Source organism: Eleutherodactylus coqui, chromosome 8 (assembly GCF_035609145.1).
Source record: "Eleutherodactylus coqui strain aEleCoq1 chromosome 8, aEleCoq1.hap1, whole genome shotgun sequence".
NCBI lineage: Eukaryota > Metazoa > Chordata > Amphibia > Anura > Eleutherodactylidae > Eleutherodactylus > Eleutherodactylus coqui.
The window spans coordinates 62769480-62793641 of record NC_089844.1 but is presented as its reverse complement, the minus strand read 5'-3'; the positions used below and the strand labels follow the sequence as shown (position 1 = coordinate 62793641).

The window sequence follows — 24162 nt, the reverse complement described above, 5'->3', positions numbered from 1 at the left end:
AGCACTTTTTCCTCACCTGCCTAAAAGTTTTGCATAGTACTGTATATATCACCGAACTCTTATACAGTACAGGTTGTCATGCGGCTGCCTTTATTACAACACCCTCTGCAGACTGTGACTATATATGACTGCCGATCATACCGCAGGTCAATACAAGATTGTAACAAGAAACTATTCATATGCGATTCGGTCCAGTAGAACCCCTGCAGATGACCATCTCCATAAGACGACCACTCCCAAGCCAGATAGATCTTCAGTTCCGTCATATTTTATATATACCGGGCATCTTCTTTGAGAAGACCACCCCTTAGAAGACCAGTTAGAAAACCAATGCAATTTTGGGTGACCATCTCAAAGAAGCGTCACTGTACTGTATATCAAATATAGAAGCATTAGAAGGGCCCACATAGGAGCCAAGGCATGCTGTGACTTATAGTCCCACAACACTGTCATAGCAAAAAAAAATCAATAGCCCAACTTTTAGTCATTCTTTTCTTTCATATTCCACAGGAAATGAATTAATTGCGGTATGACAATATGACTTTTCTCTAGAAAAAAAACGGTTTGTTGGAAAAACTGTTGTAGATCAGACACATTCCGCTAGCATGAAGCACTGAAGTGACTTCCACACCCTTCAGTGGATCCACAGTGCCACCCCATGGTGAGTGTTGGCATCACGCTTGCATATAACTGACTAGAAGGGGCTGACCCAAACTGGGGTAGAAAAAAAAAATTTGCAGAGCTAGAAGGAGCTTGGGTGTAGGAAGGAAACTTTTCTGTCCTGAGAAGAAGGTCCCATCTCCAGCATCAGCCTCTCTCTTACTACAGAGAATGCTCAGGTCCGGCCAGCAGCTGACAGTATAGAAAATAATAACTTTTTTTGCTTTGGTACTTCCTTAAAGGTAAGATTTTTTTAATGTTTTATGTAAAATATCAGCATTGGCTTCGGGAGATCAGCAAATGTTACAAGGGATTAATCCACATTACCGAGAGGATTGCTTCAGCATGCCAATAGGTAATAGAATCAGAACTTAAGTAAGTTGGGGTGAAACTTGGAGAAACTTGGAGAATTTGGCTTCAGACTGTTATTACTGGACTGGCTATTATCTGAGCTGGTCATTTCCAAAGCGGGGAACTCATTCCATGGTAGCCCTACTGTTGGCGGACCACAGTAGATTACGTACTAGAATGTAGCAGCACTTATGATCATTAAAGGGAATGTAATAATTTACCGGTCGGATGTATTTGATGAGGATCGCTGCCAATTCATTGGAGAAAATCTCTACACATTGAAAAAAAGAAGTGATTTAAAATTGTTTTTTATTGGAAAGGAGGAGCAGTAATATGAAGTGTGCCATTCCAATTTTTTTTAATGTGGGTATCAGTTTGTATATAATGTGTCATATGATAGAGATCGGACCTATACATGCTATAGCACTAACAGCTGTGGCTCCACGGAGCAATGGAACAATGTTGCGTACTAATTCTGTTCACTTCTTGGAACTTTCTTCGTAGATTCTTAAGTTCTCCTGCCTTATACATGATATGTATGATTCTATCAGCACTGTCCACTGTAGACGGGCACTATAGAAGTGCTTCAGTGCTGCCATGACTGCAGACTCTATCAATCAAAACCTATTTTATTGATCATTTATTTTCATTCTAAATACTGTAATACAGGGTCGGCCATTGAAAATTAACCCGGCAACACAGTCTTATGGAAGCTATTTAAAAGAAAATCTGGGTTGTCCATAGCAACCAATCACAACGCAGCTTACATTCTTTATACTGCTGAGGTCAAATGAAAGCTGCGCTGGGATTGGTTGCTATGGACAACCCAGATTTTCTTTTAGACAGCTTTCATAAGAATGTGGTGCAGGGCTAATACTCCATGGCTGACCCTGTATAATGTCAAGGAACCAGACTATATGTGCAAGCTGTCATTGTACAGCGACTATGCTTTAGACCCCCAAGAGCCTCAGGTGGGGACTGTTGGGCCATGACATGTGTAGCAAGCAGACTGAAGCACGCCAGCTGTACAATGACAGCTTGCACATATAGCTTAGCTTATATATATATATATGAACTCTATCTCTCTCTATATATATAAAGTATATAAACAAAGTGTGTGTGTGTGTGTATATATATATATATATGTGTATATATATATATATATATATATATATATATATATATAGTACGTTTGTATATATTTTTGTATCTTCATCTGTATTTATATTATTTCTTAACCCCTTAGTGACCATCTACATATCTATTAACAGCAGTCACTAATATGCTTTAGGTTTGAATATACATCTTTTTAAGAGCTGGTGGCTTGGCTGACTACTGACAGCCAAGCTCCTGCTCTAAATGTCAGTGGAGGAGAAACCTCAGATGCTGGCCGTTTAACCCCTCACATGCCACAATTGATAACTGCTGCACGTAAGCAGATGGCAAGGAAGAATGGCTCGTTCCATCGGCACCCAGCAATGTAATTGCAAGGAACCAATTTGTTTCCATGGCAGCCGTAGGCCTGTACAAAGGCCTTCCTGCCCACCATGTAACTCAGCCTCTTAGACCCCACCTCTGGCAGAGTCTAATAGGCTGCTGTCATAGGCAATGTAGAATTCGCTGCGTAAGTAATGCAGTGTACTATCATAGCGATTGAACGATCACATCTTCATTTCCTCTTGAGGGACTAAAAATTGTGCCAAAAAGGTTCAATACAGTTTAATTTAAAGAGAAAAAGCCAGTTATAGAAAAATATGCTTTTTTTTCCCAACAAAAAAACTTTTTTAAATGGATAAAGTATCAAAAAAGTTTCATAAAAGCAGCACAGAATAGTTATTAGGACACAAGCAAGGAAAATATCTTGTTATTTATTGTGTTTATCGTGAACACCAAAGAAATCATTTTAAAAAGTAATGCCAGAATTGCTATTTTTCTTTTATTCGCCACCCAAAAAGTGCAATAAAGAGCAATCCAAAAGTCACATGTACCTCAAACTGGTAGCAATAAAAACTTCAACTCTTCATGTAAAAACAAGCTTCCACAAAGCTCAATTACTGGGAAAATAAAAAAGTTCTGGATCTTAGAATGCAGTGATGCAGATTTAATTGTTTTTCTTTAAAACCATGTTTGTTGGTGCTAAAGTAGTAAAAAAAATCTATACGATCTTGCTATTGCAGTAGTCATGCTAAGATAATAAAGTTATCACATTATTTTACCAAATGCTGAACACAGTAGAAACAACACCCCCCCCCCCAAAAAAAGGTAGAATTTCAGTTTGTTTTCCATCTCTCCCCCCCAAAAATGTAATAAAAGTTATGCAGCGCATTATATGTACCCCAGAGAGGTGCCATTAAAAAATACAACTCATCTCACAAAAAAACAAGCCCTAGTATTCTATGTCAACGAGCAATGACAATTGCAATGCAACTATGAAAATCTCTTGGTCGTTGAGACACAAAATAGACTAGTCACTAAGGGGTTAATCTATAATTATAATTCATGGCATTATATGCTATAAATGATGTACTTTGTTAGTAGCAGTGAGTACAACCATTTATAGAACACCATATCATTATGACAGCCAACAAAAGATCGGGATGGGTGGGGCCAATGTTCCCCAATTCCTAAAGGACAGTTATTATGACCACGGTAGAGAACGCAGTTGTATAATAAGACAGCACTAGTAACATAATAGCAATACCTTACAATATCTCTTTTTCTGCAGCACTTATCAATTGTGATTAAGTTTCTTATAGTTATCTACTGTTATCCTACTATGTTATGGTTTTGTACCTAAGGCAAAGAAGTAAGGGTGGCAGAGATTGTAGGCCCTTGTAGTGAATAATCACACAATGTGGTAACTGTACATCGTGGAAAATATCATTTGCATCAGGGAATAAGGCTCAGTTAACACTTTGTCTTTCATTCATTCCACTTTCTGTCTGTGGGTTTGACTACACCTTTCAAAGTGCTAATGACCACTTGTCCGTGAGTGAGTGAGTGAGTGAGTGGTTCACATGCTCCGCCTCTGATCACATGACAGTGACGACATCACAGGTCCTTTCTCTCATGACATAGGCTGACAGAAGAAGAACAAAGGTAGGGCTTTTGGAAGGGGAGGACAAAAATAACAAAATCAGAATACAATTAAGCAGTCATTTTTACACAAGTCAGTGGCCCTGACAAGGACACCGATCTACCACCACCACAGAGATCTGGAGAACCTGTGGTGACATCACTCCCATGTGACCAGCACTGCTGTGGGAGGAGCCATTCTGGAGTTTGGTGGAAAGTACTGTATATTGGATAAGCACCAACCCAAAGAGCCACCTATAGAGCCAAACAGCAGCTACCACTCACTCACAGACCTGAGATGACATCACCATCATGTGATCAGTCACCTGTGTGGGTAGAGTCAGGCATCACATGACCAGGGGCTGATCAGTGTATGCAGGAGTCTGCTGTGCAGGTTGTGATCCCTGCTGGATGAGCTGAAGGGATCAGGATCTAGCAGAGCTGTGTGAGTAATGTGTGGGGATCAGGATGGATGGAGTAGAGCTGTGTGTGTGATATCTGGGGATTAAGATGGATGCAGCATGTAGCAGAGCTGTGTGGCACATTGCGCCACCAAAAACACCGGTACTATAATTTCCTAATTACTAGTCTGTCCTAAAAAGACGGAAAGGGATGGAAAACTTGTCAAAGACCAAGGAGGTCTCCATTTCACAATTAATGCCTGTGGCTCCATCTTGGCTTCCGTCCCTATGCCGTTTTTGGCATTTGAGACAACATTTTGAGACAGAAACTGGAGGGAAAGATAAAGTGTGAATTCAGCCTTATTTTAAAAAAGTTATCATGCTATGAAAACCAATATGTAAAGGTCCAACTTTGCAAAGATTTTGTTTTGCTCCAATGCAGCTTGATTCAAAATACCCTACCACTTTGTCTATACAGCACATAGGCAGACATATGAGTCTCCATGGTTACAGACTACAAACAAATCCTATGTGTAGTCTGATTGTGTAGTCATGTGTTAATCCACTCCCTCTGACCCTCTTCTTACTAGGAGAAGAAGCACATTGAAGAGATTAATTTATGACTGCAGGATCAGGCTACATAAGGGAAAGCAAAGGTCTACATAGTAGCTGCAGGCGAATAATAGGAGGATATTTTTAAACAAAACTACTTCCAAAATGACTTCATTTATAATAATTATAATAGCTTTGAAAAGTGGACAGAATTTTAAGTTTGCTTTATGCATTCAGGTAATGTGAAGAATGGAGGGACTACACTAATCTTAAGGGTATTGCTAATACATGCAGCCAGTGCTATTTCCATAACCTAATGGGGGTGTGGGTGTAGAGGGCATTTCTTGTACAACTGTTGAACCAGAGAGTAAAGGGGCAGATCTTTGCCTAGTGCCTCCCAGTCCACCTGATGGCATATTCTAGCAATGCGCCATTACTTACTGTGGTGGGAAAACTCCTTTAAAGGAGTAGTTCTAGGAAATATTCCTAGAAATGCTTCTATGGGAAACCATAATTGTGGTTAAATGTGCAGTTTCCCAGCCACGTTCCTTCCTAATTGAAGTCAATACTTGAAAAACACCAGAAAGAAACCCAATGATAGAGCATGCCGCTGTTAGAAAAAAAAAATCAAAGTCCATATAATGGAATATAGTTCACATATTGTGATGTCCTACAGACTATTTCATGGTATTTCTATGTATTTCATTGCAGAGTGGCCATGGCCAAGTTACAAGTACTGTGTTTGCTCCTCTGCTTTACCTTTGGCTCTATATCGGCGCAGAATGAAGTCACACAAACATGTGAAGGTAACCTGTTAATATAGATAATCACGTACCCCTCAGTACTACTAGTGGTTAAAGTGTTATGTGGTGAAATGGAAATGCTTTGGCTATAGAATACCCTTTAAAATATGATAGTCATAATGGTCCATCCATGAATAATAACTTCTTCCATTGTACCACGAATTGTTGAATGTGAATGTAAACAGCTTGGTGCCAGTGTATCTAGATCCACTGCATACAGTATTAAAGATATTTCTGGGATTGACCTGCTTTCCAGCACCCTATTCTCCCATGTTCACACTATAAGGCATTTTTCGCTACTTCCTATTAATCTATTGCTGTCAAGAAAGGCGGTTGCGTCTTCACAGACAACCCACCATGGGAAACAGACAATTAAGCCAGGGAGGCCATAGCTAATCAGACATTTCCCCTTCAGTGGCCATTGCTTTGTAAATGGAGAACTACATGGCAGCCATTTAAATCAATGTCTGTACATGGATGGTTGAAGCACACCAGATCAAAACTACTGCCTTTTAGCATCTCTTTTCTCTGGCTCATAACTGGGGGTCACAAATGATAAATCCCCTCATATCAATAGGTATTGTCCTAATGGGACAAACTCTTAACCCAAAGAATTCTCTTATATGGTGATCTCTACTGTAATTAGTCTTCTGTTATAATGAGATGTCAGATTATTGTGTTGTTTTGTGTCAGACTATCAACATTTTCTGCTTTCTTTCCAATACACATTACCCATACAATACCTCACAATTAATGACAAGCGAACTTTTGAAAAGTTATGTTCGGTCAGTTCGCCGAGGTTGTGCAAAAAGTTTGGTCTGGTTCAAATTAGTTTGAACCAAATCGGAAATTCACCAAAACCACCTAAAACTGGTGTAAAACTCTGTCAAAGAGTCATAAATGCCCTGCATAATGCTTTTAGAGTGTTATGCATTAGTATTCAGGACTAGTGTTGAGCGAACCGAACCAGGAGAGCCTAGTTTCAGGTAGAACTTTGGTTTTGTGCCGAACCAAACTTTTAGCAAAGTTCTACCCAAACCAGGGTTCTCCTGGATTGGTTCGCTCAACACTACTCACCATATACCCTAATAGACATTTAAAATGCTTTCGTAATCCTGAAATATAGACTGAGGACGGTATGCTTACTATAATCATGGTGTTGTAGCATAACAGCCTTCATCTGCTCTTCTACATTTACATTTTTGTGAACATTTCTTGTAGACAAGACCAAATGCCCAATCAATGTGTTCTTCATCATTGACACATCTGAGAGTATAATTCTTCAGACTGCTCCCATCCAGAGCTTGCTGGATCACATGAAGAAGTTTATTCCTGCCTTCCTGGCAAAGCTAGAAAATGAGGCATACCTAGGTCAGGTGTTTCTGAACTGGCAATATGCAGGCCTGCATTATTCAGATGAGGTCCAGATCTTCAGCCAATTTACCGCTGACAAGAATGAATATATTTCAAAACTACGAGGTGTCCAGTATATCGGACGAGGCACCTTTACAGATTGTGCCATCTCTAACATGACCGCTATGATAAAGGCACATTCGCAGACCCTGGCTGCGCAAGACGGACGCGAGCCTATTAATTTTGCCGTGGTGATCACTGATGGCCATGTGACTGGTAATCCATGCGGAGGAATGAAGACACAGGCGGACAGGGCACAGCTCGCTGGTATCAAGCTTTTCTCAGTAGCTGCAAGTCGTGATGTTTATGAATCTGGTCTACGAGAGATCGCTAACATGCCACATGAGCTGTTCAGGAATGCCTACTCCGTGACCAACCCTCAAGACCAAACCGAGATCGATCAGAGAACCATTGATAAAATCATTCAAGTTATGGTAAGTGTCTAGAAAGGCAATTACATTTCAACCTATTAAAATTCAGGATATCTAGATTCAAGAGATTCACATTTCAATACATTTCATACTGAGTTATGAATCATTCTGCTAGCTGTTAGGGTGGTTTCACATCTGTGCTGGGGATTCCACTTTCCTGCTCCATTTGGGGAGCAGAAAAGTGGAATCCCACGGTCAAACAGTTCTGTCTCTGGCTTCAATTGAACAGCACAGGGCAGGCCCCATTGACTATAATGGGGTCCACTCGCATTCTGCCAAGCTGGCCGGCTTTTGGACAGTACTTTCAGCAGCATCTGTAGGTTTCGGCTGGAGGTTTTGACGCAGATATGAAACAACCCTAAAAATTCACATTGTGCCTGGAGGAATTCTGACACCAAGTTTGTAACAACACAAGTCGAGTAGGGAGAAAAGAAGAGCAATGGTAGTTTCAGCTGGGACACAGTCGCAAACTATGCAGCTAGGTCTGACAGGGTATGACAGCCAGGGGTATGACAGGTGTCTTTAAATGAAGTGTACCAGAGTGTTAAGGCAGCAGTATGCAGTCCTAAGCTCTTGCTTATGACCTGAAGGTTGCAGGTTCAATCCCTGCTTGGTTCAGGTTGCCGGCTCAAGGTGGACTCAGCCTCCCATCCTTCCGAGGTTGGTAAAATGAGTACCCAGCTTGCTAGGGGGATAATAAATAAATAAATTACCTGGAAGCGCTGTGGAATAAGTTGGCGCTTTTCCTCTTTCCCTTAAATGTGCTAATGATCTAGCTGGTTAATTTGTAATACTACATGTAACCGTGTTAAATGTTAATTAGGTTACTCGTGTGTTAAAGTGGTTGTTCCATGAAAAATATTATATTTACATTCAGCCCATAATTATAAACATTTTTTGCATTTACACTTAATAAAAATGTTTTTAGTCCCGGATATTCCAGGACTAATGTTAGAATAGCGCCACCTGCTGTTTCTGTTGAAGAACCTTTTATGTGTCCAATGTCCATTCCACCTCAGTAAATGTTCAAGGATGGTCACATCTACTCAGTCTTGTTTCTCTGCAGTAAGGCTGTCTCACTTCTTATCACTTGCTCAGCATCTCCTCTGACATCAGAAGACTCAGCAACTTCAGAAGCAGCCGCTCACCAGACCAGAGATCTCTCCACATACTCAACAGTGAAGAAAGCAAGACTGAGCATGTGTGACCACCTTGAAACAATTACTGAGGTGGCACTATTCTACAATTAGTCCTGGAATATCTGGGGATATAACAGTAGGCGGCGCTATTCCACATTAGTCCTGGATGTCTGGGGATAGAAACATTTTTGTAAATTAGTGTAAATAAAAAATGCTTATAATTATGGTCTGGATTTAACTAGAAACTATATTTTTGTGGGACAACCCTCTTAAGCATGCATCAGATATTCAGGTAGCTAAAGAAGGATTAAAGTAGGATGAGCCAATTCGGCTACTTTGGATGCAACAAAAGTCGCATAGTGAAAGATCACAATGTTGCCCTATCTGCATTGCAAGTAATGTAACTGAATGTGGTCACGTTGTAAGTAATAAGTTGATGTGACCACACGCAGTAGCAAGAAATTCAACAGATTTGGACTTCTTGCAACTGCCAGGTTGTGGCAACTCGTAAGTTGCAATGTAACCATATTTACTTACTTTACTTGTGAAGCAGGCAGGATGACACTGCCATCTGTCAAAGTCACCATGTGGTGCTGTTTTTGGAAAGAAAACAACAATTTTTGTCATTCGGGACATCCCCTTAAGTCCTAACTAGGGATGAGCGAACGTGTCCGTTACGGACACATCCGCACCCGGACACCGGCTTTGCCGAACACTGCAGTGTTCGCGCGTAAAGGTCCGGGTGCCGCCGGGGGGCGGGGAGATGCGCGGCGGCGCGGGCGGCAGTAGCGGGGAACAGGGGGGAGCCCTCTCTCTCTCCCTCTCCCCCCCACTCCCCGCCGCACCCCCCCGCGCTGCCACGGCGGCCCCCGAACTTTTTCGCCCGAACACTGAAGTGTTCGCAAAGTTCGGTGTTCGGGCGAAAAAGGGGCGGAGCCGAACGTGTTCGCTCATCTCTAGTCCTAACTTAACCTTGAAACTCAGTTGTGATGGCAGTTATCTGTAATATCACATTCCTCCAGGAATCCGGAATCTGAGAATCTCTATAATAGTCCTGAAAGTGATGGTGTTGTGTATTTTGTTTTATCAACTGGGCCAATTCTTGCAATGTTCCTTTCTGCTCAGAAGTCCCTGGGGTCTAGGCTTAGAGGGGTATCTGTCAGAGAAAGGGTCCAGTCCAAGTACAGGTGGTTGTTCAGGTGGTGGTGGTGAACATCCTTTTGGCGATGATGATGTGTGTCAGGTGATCTTTCATCCTTCTCCTTTCCGCCATGTTGCAGATGCCAAGACAAATCTCCTGAGGTTCTGGTTCGCCCCGAACTGAACTTTTAGCAAAATTGACCCAAAACAGGCTTTGACTGATTTGGTTCACTCAACACTACCAACAGTATTTTGGTCCTTGTCTCATGTTGTTTCTTCCATGTCTGCCTTTGACACCAGTGTTGTTGAAAACTATAGTCCAAGCTGGACTGTAAGTTTTTTAGTGGAGTAAGCTAGAAGAGGAAACTAGTTGTATCATAAAAATGTAATGAGTGGAGATCCAACTGCTAGGTTCCTCTTGACTACAGGCAAGTGCCAACTATTAATGATGAAGTTGTCTCATCAGGGAAATCATTGGGGAAATAGAGCACTTGTACTGTTTGTCTTTACTGAAAGTACACACATATTAAATGGAGGAGATAAAAACAATCTATACAGGGCCAAAATGATTGAACATTGATCAAGCCCGCCTACTACCACATGAGATGGATGTGGTGACATGAATCAGCACCAGAAAACCCTATTTGTTTGTTTGCAAGTGGGCAATTCGTACAATAAAACTTTTTAACACCCTTATCTAAACTAAAAATGTTAATGCACATAGAGAGTGAATTTAACACTACATTTTAGTTACTGGTTCCTTGGCTCTAAAGGTTTTCCTTGTAATAAAGTTAATTTTATGGCGTTAACCCCTTAACGACACAGGACATACATTTACATCCTATGTGTCCGGGTTTGTATGGAAAGGGATTGGAAGACGATTCCCCAGAGCTGCCATGGCTGTTTGCCTATCAAGCCATCAATCCACTTCTACTAACTTACAGCACACTTCTGGATATTTAAACCTGACAGCAAAAAAAGACTACCAAGTCTATGGAATGCACGCCAAATAGAGGGGTCAGAGCCGTCAAAACCCCAAGCAGTATATTTCAATGTCACAGCAATAGAGCGGCAGCATCCCAGGCATATTTGCAAAACAGTGATTTATTCCTCCATATGACTGCTACGTTTCGACCCTCTTGGGGTCTTTATCAAGCATGTGTCATGGCTTAATAGACTGACTGTCGGATTGTGGTATAATATAATACTACGATATTACATTATACTGCAGGAGCGATCAAACAATTTCAAGTTCTTTTCTTTCCATTTCACTCCACCTTAAAAGTTTTTCAGTACATTGTATAATACATTAAATAGTACCATTGAAAAATACAACTCATCCCACAAAAAAAAAACACAGACAGCAACATGAATGGATAAATAAAAGAGTTAAGACTTTTTGAAAGTGGGGAGGAAAAATCAAAAAAAGGAAAATGCAAAAAAGCGCCGCATCCATAAGGGGTTTAAACTGTTAATACATTGTGTTATATCCATGTATACAAATAATTTGTTTATGACAATTCTATCTAACTGTTTAACATCTATCTATCTTTTATTATGTTAACATTATTCTAATTCTCTCATTATGCTTGTTTTTCTCCATAGAAACACGAGGCCTATGGAGAGGTACGTAAACTGTTCTTTATATGTCCTTTGGTTGTCTTTCATTATAGTAGGATTTTCATGCAGGCATGGCATGGCTTCCAAGTCATGTTATATAAAATTTGTAACTATTTTTTATTCGTTATTTATTAACTATCAATTATTCTTTGTTTACTAATAAAGATGAGTGAGCATACTCGCTAAGGCAAACTGCTCGAGCGAGTAGTACTTTATGCGATTACCTGCCCGCTCGTCTCAAAAGATTCAGGTGCTGTCTGGGAGCGGCGATGGAGAGCGGGAAGGGAACGGGGGGGGAGATCTCCCTCTCACTCTCTCCCCCCCCGCTCCCCCCTGCTCACCCCCGCAACTCACCGCTCTCCCCCGCCGGCACCCGAATCTTTTGAGACGTTTGCCTTAGCAAGTATGCTCGCTCATCTCTATTTACTAACTATTAATTCCACATTAAAGTCCATTTTTTTGTAAAAAACCTTGTACAATATGCCAACGTACAAGTGTTGCTAGTACGTTCCAACCCAAGGAAAGGTTGTAACAACTACGAAGTTACAGAAAACGAGTAGAAGGATATGGGTTTAATAGAGTTCAATTCATAGACATGTAAAGGATAATTCATTCCTTGGATTGTTGTATCAGTGCATAAGCGAGGATCGCTCAGGAATTGGAGGCGAAGAACGTTCCGGCTGCCTGCCTCCATTCACATTAAACAGACGGACCTGTTTACATGGTTGTTCGGTTTTTATGCTTGCAAAAACTGAACAACAAATGAATTATCATTCGAAGTTCGGTTGCTGTCGGCATTTACACTATCATTCCGAATTCCGTGATCAAGCAAGAATCTGAACAATGATCTGCCTGTATAGAAGGGCTCCAAGAGTATGAAATTTAATATTTTTGTAGCTGTGATATTTAAAAATTAAAGAGTATTCCGGGACTTTTCTTATTTTTTTCTACTGAATTTCACGGAAGCTGCATTGCAATACCAACCAGGGCCACTGTGCTATGGTCAGCGCTTTCTGCTTCCTGCACTGACCTCAGCAGAAGTTGCCCTGGAAATGTTAAAAAGTTCCAGAATACGCTTTTAAAGCTATCATGCTTAGACATAGCAGTGTGGATGATATAGAATGATGGCTATTTTCATATACTGCAGGTAGGAACTAGTAGAAGTAGAATGTAATATTATACAAATGCTTTTTTATTAAGTTTGTTCTCTTCTACATATACACTATAATGTTTGACTTCTTGCAGTGCTACAAACTGAGCTGTCTGCAGCTTCCAGGACCTCCTGGTCCACAGGGTCAGAGAGGACAGAAGGTAAGCAAAAATTGTTTAACTTTGTGATACTGTCAGGCCACTTTCAGACTAGCGCATTTTTACTCCACATTTGCTTTGTTGACTGTAATACGAAGCTAATGTAAATCTATGTATCTATTTACATGAACACGTTATACAGCCACTTTTTAAAAGCGCAGAATGCTTCATTTTTCTCTAGTTTTGCCTCCGTATTTGTATTCATTGCTATTATTTTCTATTAGGCAAATATGGATCCATATACACACATACCCAAAATGTGCTGTTGACACCTCAACATGTATATAACCCAGCATTTAGCAGCCACATCTTTGCACTGGTTATATTTCCCTGTCATGTCATAATACTTAGATTCAACCTGATTCCAGGGGCGTAGCTATAGGGGGTGCAGGAGTAGCAGTCGACACCAGGCCCTGGAGCCTTAGGGGGCCCAAATGATGGTTGCGGGGGTGTCATGTTACAGATTTTGCATTGGAGTCTCCTACATTTAGCCTCTGCCTAATCTATTAAGAATCTAGCAATGTCCCCTGATGCTAGTGTTGTATCGATGGCTTTTTAAGAGACCCAACAATGATGAGGAAAGTTTGGGGGGGGCATCATGCAAAACTTTTTGCATTTGGGCCTATGAGCTTTTAGCTAAGCCTCTGCTGATTACCATTGTTTTAGTACTATAATGCTCTAACACTTGTTAATTTTGTTCTTGTTCTTTGAGTTAATAACAAGAACACAAGTAGTTTCACAAGAGGAACCGAACAAGGGGCCAATGTTACACTAGAGGCCCGTATAATTATAGATTGGGGCAATATAAAATAATTAAACCTAGGCCAGGAATTAAAAAATAATCTGAATTCATTATTAATTAAAAAAAACATACATTTCTTTGAGCATATGCATCTACTTATCCCTTACGGTAGGTCTTTAAAAACAGAAAAATATATGTTGTATTACACTAAATAGGAAACAGTCGAGAATATGTTTATTTCTCCCTGATTGAAAAAGTCTTATTTTAATTTTTTTCCCTTAATTTCAGGGTGCCAAAGGTAATGCTGGTGAGCCTGGAGCTCTTGGTCTAAAAGGCCGGCAGGTGAGTAGTGTTGCTTTGTAAATGATTTGCCCTTGTATCACTTTTAGTTTGAAGAGTTCACATTCTTTTGTTTTATTTTTAGGGAGATCCTGGAATTGAAGGACCAATTGGATATCCAGGACCTAAGGTATATTGCAATCCTGAGAGATGCATATTATGTAAGCTGTTTCTAGTTATGCCATTTAAGTGATGCCTCGTGTAACCTCTTCCTTTATTGTGTTTTAGGGTGTTCCTGGCGCTAAAGGTGAAAAGGTAACCACATAATCCATAGAATATCAGATTTGATTTGGCATCCATATTTGTTCATGACATGACGTTTCCTTATTTTTGCCCTAGGGAGACTTTGGTGCAGATGGAAGGAAGGTAAGCTGGCTTTCTTATACTTCTATATACATGTTTTAAAGCATGACGTGAATTGAAAACTAATCACTGTGTCTCTCTTTATGTCAGGGTTTAGGCGGTCTTCATGGAAGAAATGGAACAGATGGGCAAAAGGTACAAAGCTAAAACTATGTTAAATTGATGTAAGAAGAGTTAAGCCTCCGGCACACTGGGGTATTTGGGTCCGGGGTAATTCATGGACAGCACACAGACCCATTATAGGCTATAGGGCTATAAACCCTGTCACATGTCACACAGACTAACAGTCTGCATGAAAATAATCATTGCATGTCCTATTCTTGTCTGTATCGCAGATGAGAATTAGAACATGCGAATGCATGTCAATGTGTGGGGTGTCCGTGTATTAGACAGCATACGGACAAGTGTCTATGTAGTCTCTGATGCGAGTTGTGCTCCTGGCCCTAGATGCACATTATTTAGAACGTTTAAAACATATTGGGAAACATTTATTTAAAGTACTATCCCAATTCCAAAAAGTTTACCGTGTAAAATGTAAATAAATGTAAAGAAAAAGAGAATGCAATGATTTGGACATCTCATATAACCAGATGTTATTCACAATAGAACACAGAACATATCAGAGCTGGAAAGTGAGACATTTTTCTATTTTAGTTTAAAAAATTAAAGAAATTGATGGCAGCAATACATCTCCAAAAAGTTGGGCCATAGACATGTCTACCATTTTGTAACATCCCCTACTCTTTTAACAACGGCTGTAAACGTCCAAGTGAGGCCAATTGCCGGAGCAATTTTTAGACACGGTTTCTCACAAGTTGGTGAACCATCTTTGCTTCTGAGAGACTGTACCGAGGATGTGTCACTGCAAAACTACATATATTCTAATGCTTTTCATGAGTCTAGAAAAGCTGAATGCCAAACCCCGTGGGAGCTGTAATGACCACCACCTTGGTTGTCATCAAGCTTTCTAAAATGCAAAAATAAGAGAAATGGCTGGATAGAATTTTTAACAACTTGACAAAAGAGAACAGTGCCATTATTTCTCTCCACAGCCTTTTTTATTCTAGTAAGACCGCCTGCAGATGGGCGGAAATTCCGTGGCTGGATTTCCTGCGGAATTTCTGTCCCTGAAAGCTGCCATAGGATTGTGTTAACAAACGCAATCCTATGCAGATGGCCGCGATTTGGCCGCGCGAAATCTCGCACGGCAAACAAACCGCGGCATGCTATATTTCTGTGCGGGGCTCGCAGAGCCTCACACAGAAACGTCACTCACCGGCCGCCAGGTGGACAATTATCATTACCTTCTATATTCACCTAAATAAGCTACAGAGCATAAGTATACAATCAGGAGCATGAGCTGTGATCTCCTCTATTATAACTGTGTGACAGGAGCTGTGTGATTATCATCAGTAACTGTGATAGAAGTGCCAAATCCCCCTTTAAGCAGTTTCTGTGGTAGATCCATGTAACAGGATAAGACAGTCTGTGAAACTGACTAAAAACTGAATCTGAGCTAAAAGAGGCTTGGAGTTTCAGAAAGAAAGAAATAACTAACCAAGGTAACGCTAACCCACTTATATATACTGCATTAAAGAAAATTAGGACAAAAAATAAATAATAGGATGTTAACACCATAACTGTCTCCATCTCTAGGGCAAAATAGGTCGGATTGGTGCTCCTGGATGTAAAGGAGATCCTGGAGACAAGGTAAGTTTTACCTATCATTTTGCTGATACAGCATGTCATTGAATAGTGCTACACAATGTCCAGATGATGAAAAGGAGATGTGAGTGGAGCCTTAATAGTGCATGCAATGTCCATGAAAAAGATGCGAAAATGACGATGAATGTAGAGCATAAAGAGCCCAGATAAAGAATAGCATATGCTGTTAAAATGCATAGTGAAACCAGTACCAACATAATTAGCACAGCCTGTGTCCAGATACATAGTTCATATAGTGTCCAGATATCTAGTAACTTCCAATACTCTGTTCAATTGTGTTCTACAGTGCCCAGATGATTAGTGTCATACAGTGCCCAGAAAAATGGTACATACAGTTGTGAACAGGTTGTCACACACTAGCAGGTTAAGGAATACGACAGAGATGTTGGCGCTAAATATCCTTATTTTATTTTTCTTTGACTGGCTGAGTGATTTTATCATGCTGATAAGTGTTCTATAATGCTCAGATGAAAAGCAGTTCCAAGATAAATAGCTTTCGGTTCTTTTACATGGGCCAATAGTCACCCGAATAATCGGTCAAATGAGCCAACTGTTGGCCCATGTAAACATGGCACCATGTAAAGATGGTACTGAGGGAATAGTCTGTCTGTAGTCTTTTCTTTTCAGCTGACTGAAATAGAACAACTTGTGAGCGACTTCTCGCTCAGTTGGAAGAAACGCAATTGTTTATCTTTGGATGACTGCCTGTTTGCAGTGAATGGAAATGGATGGCCAGAAGAGATCTCCTGTGATCTCCATTCACTGAATGACTATTGCTCCCATGTGAAAGTAAAGGTGCGATAGTCGTTAGAATGGCTGTCAGGGAATTAAGCTCCCTTGTGCTGTCTAAAACCATCCTTATACAGAACCCAATTCATACAGTGTAAAGATAGTACTACACAGAGCCCAATTAAATAATGCTATGCAATGAAACAATAAAAGGTTTGTACGGTGTCCTGATAAAAATTGCCAAAAAAAACCAAATCTGTATAGTGACTATGGTTCCCTATTAAAAGTGGCATACTGTACCTGGTTGAATAGTGTTATACAGTGCCCAAATAACTAGTCGGTCAGAAGGGGTATCGTCCTTCCTTAAGGAGAGCACCTAAGAGGTGTTTGAGGAGACAGCTAGGAGGTGAGTGAGACTTATAAGGCCATGCATGTTCCTCTAGAAAATATATTCATATAAGGAAGATGGGCCAATGCCTCTGCAGCGCCACCTAATGAATGGCAACATTCCTGCTAATCAATGTCTGACCCTTTATACAGGTCTTTATAACAAAGATTTGGGAATTAAAAACTAAGTCAGAATCCATCAGTGTGCAGTAGGATCCTAGCTTGGCTGGTGAGGGGTCTATGATGTGGGTCAGAAGGGGTATCATCTCTTCTTAAGGAGAGCACCTAGAAACATTGTTCAATTTCCTTATTTGCATATATTTCCCAGAGGAGCAACATGGCCTTATAGGTCACCTCCTAGGTATCTCCTCACCTTCTAGATGCTCTCCTTAAGATGAGATGATACCCCTCATGACCCCCGTCATAGTCCTCCCACTAGCCAAGCCAGGATCCTACTGCACACTGATGAGGGGCAAAAACCCCAAAACAGCTGTCTGTATATGGCTTCTGGCTTGGTTTTCCATTCCCAATCATTGTACTAAAGACCTGTATAAAGGGTCGGACACTGATTTGCAGGAATGCTGCCAACCAATATATGGAGCTGCAGAGACATTGTTTTCACAGATAAATATTGCCGGAGTGAATAATTTCATACAGTTCAGTTACAGATCAGAGCAAGAGACAGAGAGGAACAGTTTGCACCGGCAGTGCAGTAGAATTCTTTCCTTGCCCCACTTTTAGGTTGCTGCTGAAGGAGTGTTACATCCAAGCCGGATGCCAAAAACACTCATGCTAGAGAATTAATGAACACTCCATTAGAGAACTATGAGAACAAAATTATTAATTTACCTTTATAATAATGAAACTAAACAATGGGGAAAGGGAATTTTTATTCTATCATACTAATACAGAAAATCGCTGTCCAAAATCAGGGCAATAGCCCTCACAAGGGCAGCCCCATGACTGGACCCTGGAGACCACCTAGACTATCCCTTGATGTAGAAAAGGGTAATAATTGACAGATGTAAATAACCATAGTCACAACAGTACTAAAAAGCAGATGTACAACACCAATAAAAAAGTATGAACACTAGGGACCTATCCAGAGGGATGGCACCAAGAAGACGTGGACCGGACCAGAACTCCACCATGTAGAGGAATAACCAGCGCCCTTTGAGAGAAGGGACCAGAGAAGGGACCAGAATATACTGTATATACCAAAATAATGGGTGATTCTTCACCTGGGTAAACCACCTCTGCGCCAAACAATCAAACTCCACACCAACAGATAGATGACAGGGCGTATGCTGCGGTCACATGGGCTAGACTGAAGTAGTGACATAAGCTCAGGCCCGCTTTCATGTTGCGGTCAATTGCCGAGTTTTCCACCCCATAATGCAAGATCTGCACAAAGGTATAGTGCACCAAAAAAAGTATATAGCTGAATAGAAAATGTATACTCAGTAATACATTGGGCAGTTAAAAAACTGTTACAGAACCCTGAGCAAAAGTTCATATTTTGCTGTAAGTACCAAATTAAATAGTGCTATACTGTGCAGTTTGACATTTACTATGTAACAGATAATGTTATGCAGGGCTTAGATGAATAATGCTCAGATAAATAGTTCATATAGAGTCCAGGAAAAAACAATACATACAGTCTCCTAATAAGCAGTGCATACGGTACATTAATAATTCCACAAAGTTACATGGAACCAACATACATAGTAACATAGTATGTTAGGCTAAAAGAAGACAATGTCCATCTAGTAGGAATTTTATTTCTTTATTAATGGCATCAGTGAGTACAGCGATAATGTATGTGAAATATCTGTAACTTGTTTTTTAGGGTCCTGATGGTTATCCAGGAGACGCAGGAGACAGAGGTGAAGATGGAGACCGTGGAATTAAAGTATGCCGCTAGCTCTAAGTATTCTACTATAACATTTTTCGAGATTTAAATGTAAAGATGTCTTAGTGGAGGAGCAAATGGAGATTGATCACACAATGGAAATTTGTAAAGTATTTGAATAAACATTAAAGGATTCCTTCTCTTCCATAGTAATGTAAAGTACCGTATATACTCAAGTATTAGCCGACCCAAGTATAAGCCGAATCAATAACTTTTATCACAAAAAACCTGGTAAAACTTAATGACTCGAGTATAAGCTTAGCTAGACTCGAGTATATACTAGGTAAAAAAAACCCGCAATATTCACATCCCAGCCGGCATCTGTGTCCCCGGCGCGATGGTCTTCCCAGCAGTGCGGCAAGCTGCTTCCGACTTCTCCCCGCTCTCATGTCCCTGCTCGGTTTTCAATTCCCCCACCGTCAGCGCTGTGAAAGTAAGCGCTGTGATTGGATCGAGTGCCAGCCAATCACAGCTGGTGCTTGATAAACCAATCACAGCCATTCAGTGATGTCATTCACTGAATGGCTGTGAATGATCAATCACAGCGCTTACCTACAGAGCACTGATAGCGGGGAATTCAAAGCTGAGCAGGGAGATGACAGCGGGGAGAATTCTAAAGCACCTTGCCGCACCGCCGGGCAGACGATCGCGCCGGAGACACAGATGTTGTTGTTTAGTTTTTTTTCCTCACTCGAGTATAAGCCGAGGGGAGCTTTTTCAGCATAAAAAAATATGCTGAATAACTAGACTTTTACTCAAGTATATCTGGTACTTTTCAGCAGCCCATAATTTGCTAATAGGCCTCTTACTGCAGACTGCTGTGAAATTGATTATAGTCAGCCGGTTAAGGAAAATTAGGGGAATATTTAAAAGTGCGCGTACGTAGATGGATGTAGTTGAGATTATGAAATTCGTACATCACACAGTAGAATCGTACAAAATTTTAAATGTATTCCTGAATTTCTATCATTTGTTGATCATTTTTTTGTGGAGTTCAACGATTAATCACATATAGTGCTAATCCAATCGGCTAGTTGTGTAGCACAGCCATTGTAATGGAAAACGAATGGTGGCCACTTTACGCACATAGCGTAGGCTCACTACGCTACGCTGTAGTTTTTATTGGTATCATTTTGACTTACATTTGACTTTTTTATCGCTTTTATTGCATTTGTGGAAGGCAAAATGATGCCTCTATCTTTTTCCTTTCTTTTATAGCCTTTGCTACAAAAGATCATTCCGATTATTATATGGGTCATTGAAGATCCAACAATATCAAACTTTTTTTTCAAAACAAAAAAAAGTATACAAGCTTCTTATTTTCCTCATTTATATATTTTTTTACAACTTTTATGTCCCTGTGGGAGACTTGAAACTGTGATCTCATGATCGCTTAGATAATACACTGCAGTACAGAAGTACTGCAATGTATTGTTATTATTCCTGTTCAGGACAAGCCATGGGAGACCCAGACACCGTTGACTGACATCCAACTGCCAGGGCAACACATTGGCCCTCCATGATTATGTCACAGAAGAAGCGTCCTCCCTCTGTTAACCTGCAGTGATCAACAGTGTTCATGGCGTTAAAAAAGTTAATGGTGTGGATCAGTGTTCTCACCGATCCCCATTGTTGCAGTGGGACCCTGGCTTTCAGTGACGGCCAGCTGCTGCTATGAATGGCACCTGCTGAGCTTCTAAACCCGCACTATCTACATGCCATAAAAATACGGCTTTTCACATTAATCTCCCACTTCCCATGATACACATGGATATCACGGCACTCAAAGTGGTTAATTAAACTGTTGAGTTAAGTTATTTGGCTAGCTTACAAAGTAACTGCAACATCAGACTATATGATGTAAATGGAAAATAATCTATCATAGTCTGATATGAACAAATTACTATTTAGTGCTTACTTCATTGTTATTTGCTTTGGAATAGGTTTATAATGCAATTTATAAATTGCCTTTATTTGGATTTTAGGGTGACCCTGGGCGGCCTGGAAGTGGCGGACTACCTGGGGCTTTTGGAGAGAGAGGAGATAAGGTAATAAACATAAAAACAAATTCTTACATGGGAAATGTTTAGTGAAGTCCAAAAATGTATTACCGTATATACTCGAGTATTAGCCGACCCGAGTATAAGCCGAGTCAGTAAGTTTTACCACAAAAAACTGGGAAAACTTATTGACTCGAGTATAAGCCGAGCTATACTCCAGTATATACTGGATAAAAAAAAACCCTCCATACTCACCTTCCACCTGGCATCTGTGTCTGTGCAGCAACCTGCGTGAATGCCCCCCCCCCCCCCCCCCGCTGTCATCCCCATTGTCAGCTCTGCAGGGCTATGTAAGTAAGCGTTGCGATTGGATTGAGCGCCAGCCAATTATAGCCGGAGCGCGATCCAATCACAGCGCTTACTTGCACAGCGCGGACAGCGGGGAATGTGAAAGCCGAACCAGGGAGATGACAGCGGGGAGAATTATAAAGCAGCTTGCGATTGGCTGTGAATGATCGAGTGCTGGCTGTGATTGGCTGGCACTCGATCCAATCACAGCGTTGATGGTGGGGGATGACAGAGCAGAGACGCCAGTGGGGGATGACAGTGGGGAGACTTCCAGCAGCTTGCGGCATCATTGCCGGGAACACAGGAATTCAAGCAGCTTGCCGCACCATTGCCAGGGACACAGACGCCATCTGGGAGGTGAGTTTGGAGGTTTTTTTTTAAAACCCTTTCCTGACTCGAGTATAAGCCGAGGGGGACTTTTTCAGCACAAAAAAAATGTGCTGAAAAACTAGGCTTATACTCGAGTGTATATGGTATTTACTATAACCCTGATAGGATATACTGTATGTACTTGTGTTCATTTCCAATGTTTCAATTTTGCTGCATTTAGCGAGTCAATGTTGAAACATATATAACTTTGGTTATCCAAGTACATGAAAAATTTTGAAAGTGGCTTACAATGTAATAAAAACATAAAATATGACATACTTACTTCAACCAATCGCCCAACACCTCCCGTTCCAGTGGTGCCAAGTCCATCACTGTTCTCTACAGCCATAATGTCCAGACACAGGGACATGTGACTACTGCTTCTAATCACCAGCCAAAGTGAGCAGGATATTAAGTGTTCACATCACCCGATCACCCTTGGGCATCACCCGATCACCCTTGGGCAAGGATTATGTGTCTTGATCGACAATTGTTCTTTGTATGTTACATATGATATGTTAAAACTCCTTACTTCCATCCACACAGTCCAGTTTGCCTGTTGGTGTCTTAACTTATCATTCATCAATTGCCCTATATGTATCACCATCCTGACCCTTTTTTTTCTATTTGTTAGGGTCCTGCAGGAAGTGTTGGAGCTCCCGGGTCTCCAGGTGTGAAAGGGAATAAAGGGGGACTTGGAGGTCCAGGACCAAAAGGGGAGCCAGTAAGACCAAATTTGTCTTTTTTCCCGATTTTATTTATAATTTCTATCTTCACTATATGTTGCTGCTAACACTTATGTTATCTACTTTCTCTGGATTATACTTTAGCAATATAATAATAAGCATGGTCTATGATAACTCATTCTACTCTTTTGGTTTCTTGGACACTTTTTTAAAATTTGTTTTTATTTAGGGTCGTAGAGGAGACCCTGGTACCAAAGGAAGTGCAGGAACCGATGGCTCCAAAGGAGAGAAGGTAAACAAACTGATGGCCAAGAGGTTTTTGTTTATTAATTTCAAGATGTCTCATAATTGTTCTGTTTACTAATTTGTTATTTTTTGTATTTAGGGTGATCCAGGACCAGAGGGTCCACGAGGTCTTGGTGGGGAAGCTGGTGTAAAAGGAGGAAAGGTAAAATAAAAATGACTATTGGGGATACTATTTGATCAAACTTACACACACTAATAATCGAACAGACAGGAAACAGACAGATAGATATCTGACCAGCATGCATTGCTCAAGTCAGACTGAAGAAAGAGAATAACTGGGACCCTTTGAGAAGAGGCTGTAGAATAAATGTGCACTAACGGTGATTGGCTGACTGAGCTAATGCACCCCACCCCCAACCAAATCATACTGAGGCCAATTAATGGTTACAAATTGGATGTAGGCGCAACCCTTTTAGAGATGACCAAACACATAAAATGATTAGCTTAACTTCTCTGTTTTATTGTTGCACTCAGCTTTTCGGACTGGACTGTAGAAACTGAGAAAGTTGGTGTAGACTTAGGAAAAAGGGTAAGAATCCAGGCAAAAATCTTGAAACTGGCGTGGAAAGAACAAAAACCTGAGTACAGGCTGCTGGCACGATGAGTGCCACATATTGTGGTTCTGACGAGTTGGACTTCAGACTCATATTTGGGGAGGAGGTAGCACAGCCCTTAGGAACAGCAGGGCGCACATCTGAGCAGCACTGTACATTCCTGACGTGTGTCCCCAGCAAATACTGAGGAAAGGGCGTTGTAACCCCGGAATGCAGTTAAATTTATGCTGGTTTACAATAAAACGTAGAAGTTGAGCTAATAATTCTCTGAGTTTGCAATTCTCTAAAAGGTCATGCCTACACCCAATTTTTTACCATTACTTGGCCTAGTCACATACACGTCCGTCTTGTTGGGAGGGTACATGTTATAAAAACTTTAACCCTATCAAAAAAAAAAAATAATTCTGACAAAAGGACCCATCCATTTCTTCTTGAGATTGCGCAGCGTCTGAAGAGCGGGCCCTAGCCTAGGAGAAAGCGGGGATTGGTAGTAGGTCCTTGTCAAGGCGGTTCTACCGTCTCCCATCCGGAGGGTAGCCAGGGGCCAATCCAACAGAGCCTCAGGCAGGCTATTAAAGTGGGGGTAACCGGGGATCTGGTTACCTGGTTTCTTCTGCTGAAGTGTCACAGGTGATGCCACCATTCCTTCCTCTGTGGTGATGTTGGGTTACGGAAAGATAGTCCACACACAGAGTAGTTGAAAACAAAGCCTGGAATGGTCAGCAATGTTGCTTTACTTGAAATGCAAACTTTAACAGTCCCAAAGTACAATACAAAACGGCTTTAGACAGAATTAGGGGTGAGACAGG

The 24162-nt window shown here is 41.0% G+C and overlaps 1 protein-coding gene across 2 annotated transcripts in view; it reads left to right on the top strand.

Annotated features, from left to right (window-relative positions):
• Positions 1–728: 728 nt before the first annotated feature.
• The window catches only part of COL6A2 (collagen type VI alpha 2 chain), a 40782-nt gene continuing 17348 nt past the window's right edge, over positions 729–24162 (top strand). Inside the window, exons 1-16 of one of the 2 annotated variants that reach the window (XM_066575734.1) lie at positions 729–902; positions 5751–5845; positions 7064–7689; positions 11571–11591; positions 12831–12896; positions 13924–13977; positions 14060–14104; positions 14203–14229; positions 14314–14340; positions 14428–14472; positions 15994–16047; positions 19028–19090; positions 21076–21138; positions 22442–22531; positions 22723–22785; positions 22879–22941. In XM_066575734.1, the coding sequence (XP_066431831.1) occupies positions 5758–5845; positions 7064–7689; positions 11571–11591; positions 12831–12896; positions 13924–13977; positions 14060–14104; positions 14203–14229; positions 14314–14340; positions 14428–14472; positions 15994–16047; positions 19028–19090; positions 21076–21138; positions 22442–22531; positions 22723–22785; positions 22879–22941 (1395 nt within the window). In that variant the 5' untranslated portion in view covers positions 729–902; positions 5751–5757. The remainder of the gene's footprint in view (positions 903–5750; positions 5846–7063; positions 7690–11570; positions 11592–12830; positions 12897–13923; positions 13978–14059; positions 14105–14202; positions 14230–14313; positions 14341–14427; positions 14473–15993; positions 16048–19027; positions 19091–21075; positions 21139–22441; positions 22532–22722; positions 22786–22878; positions 22942–24162) is intronic. The other variant, XM_066575732.1, reaches the window with a different exon arrangement.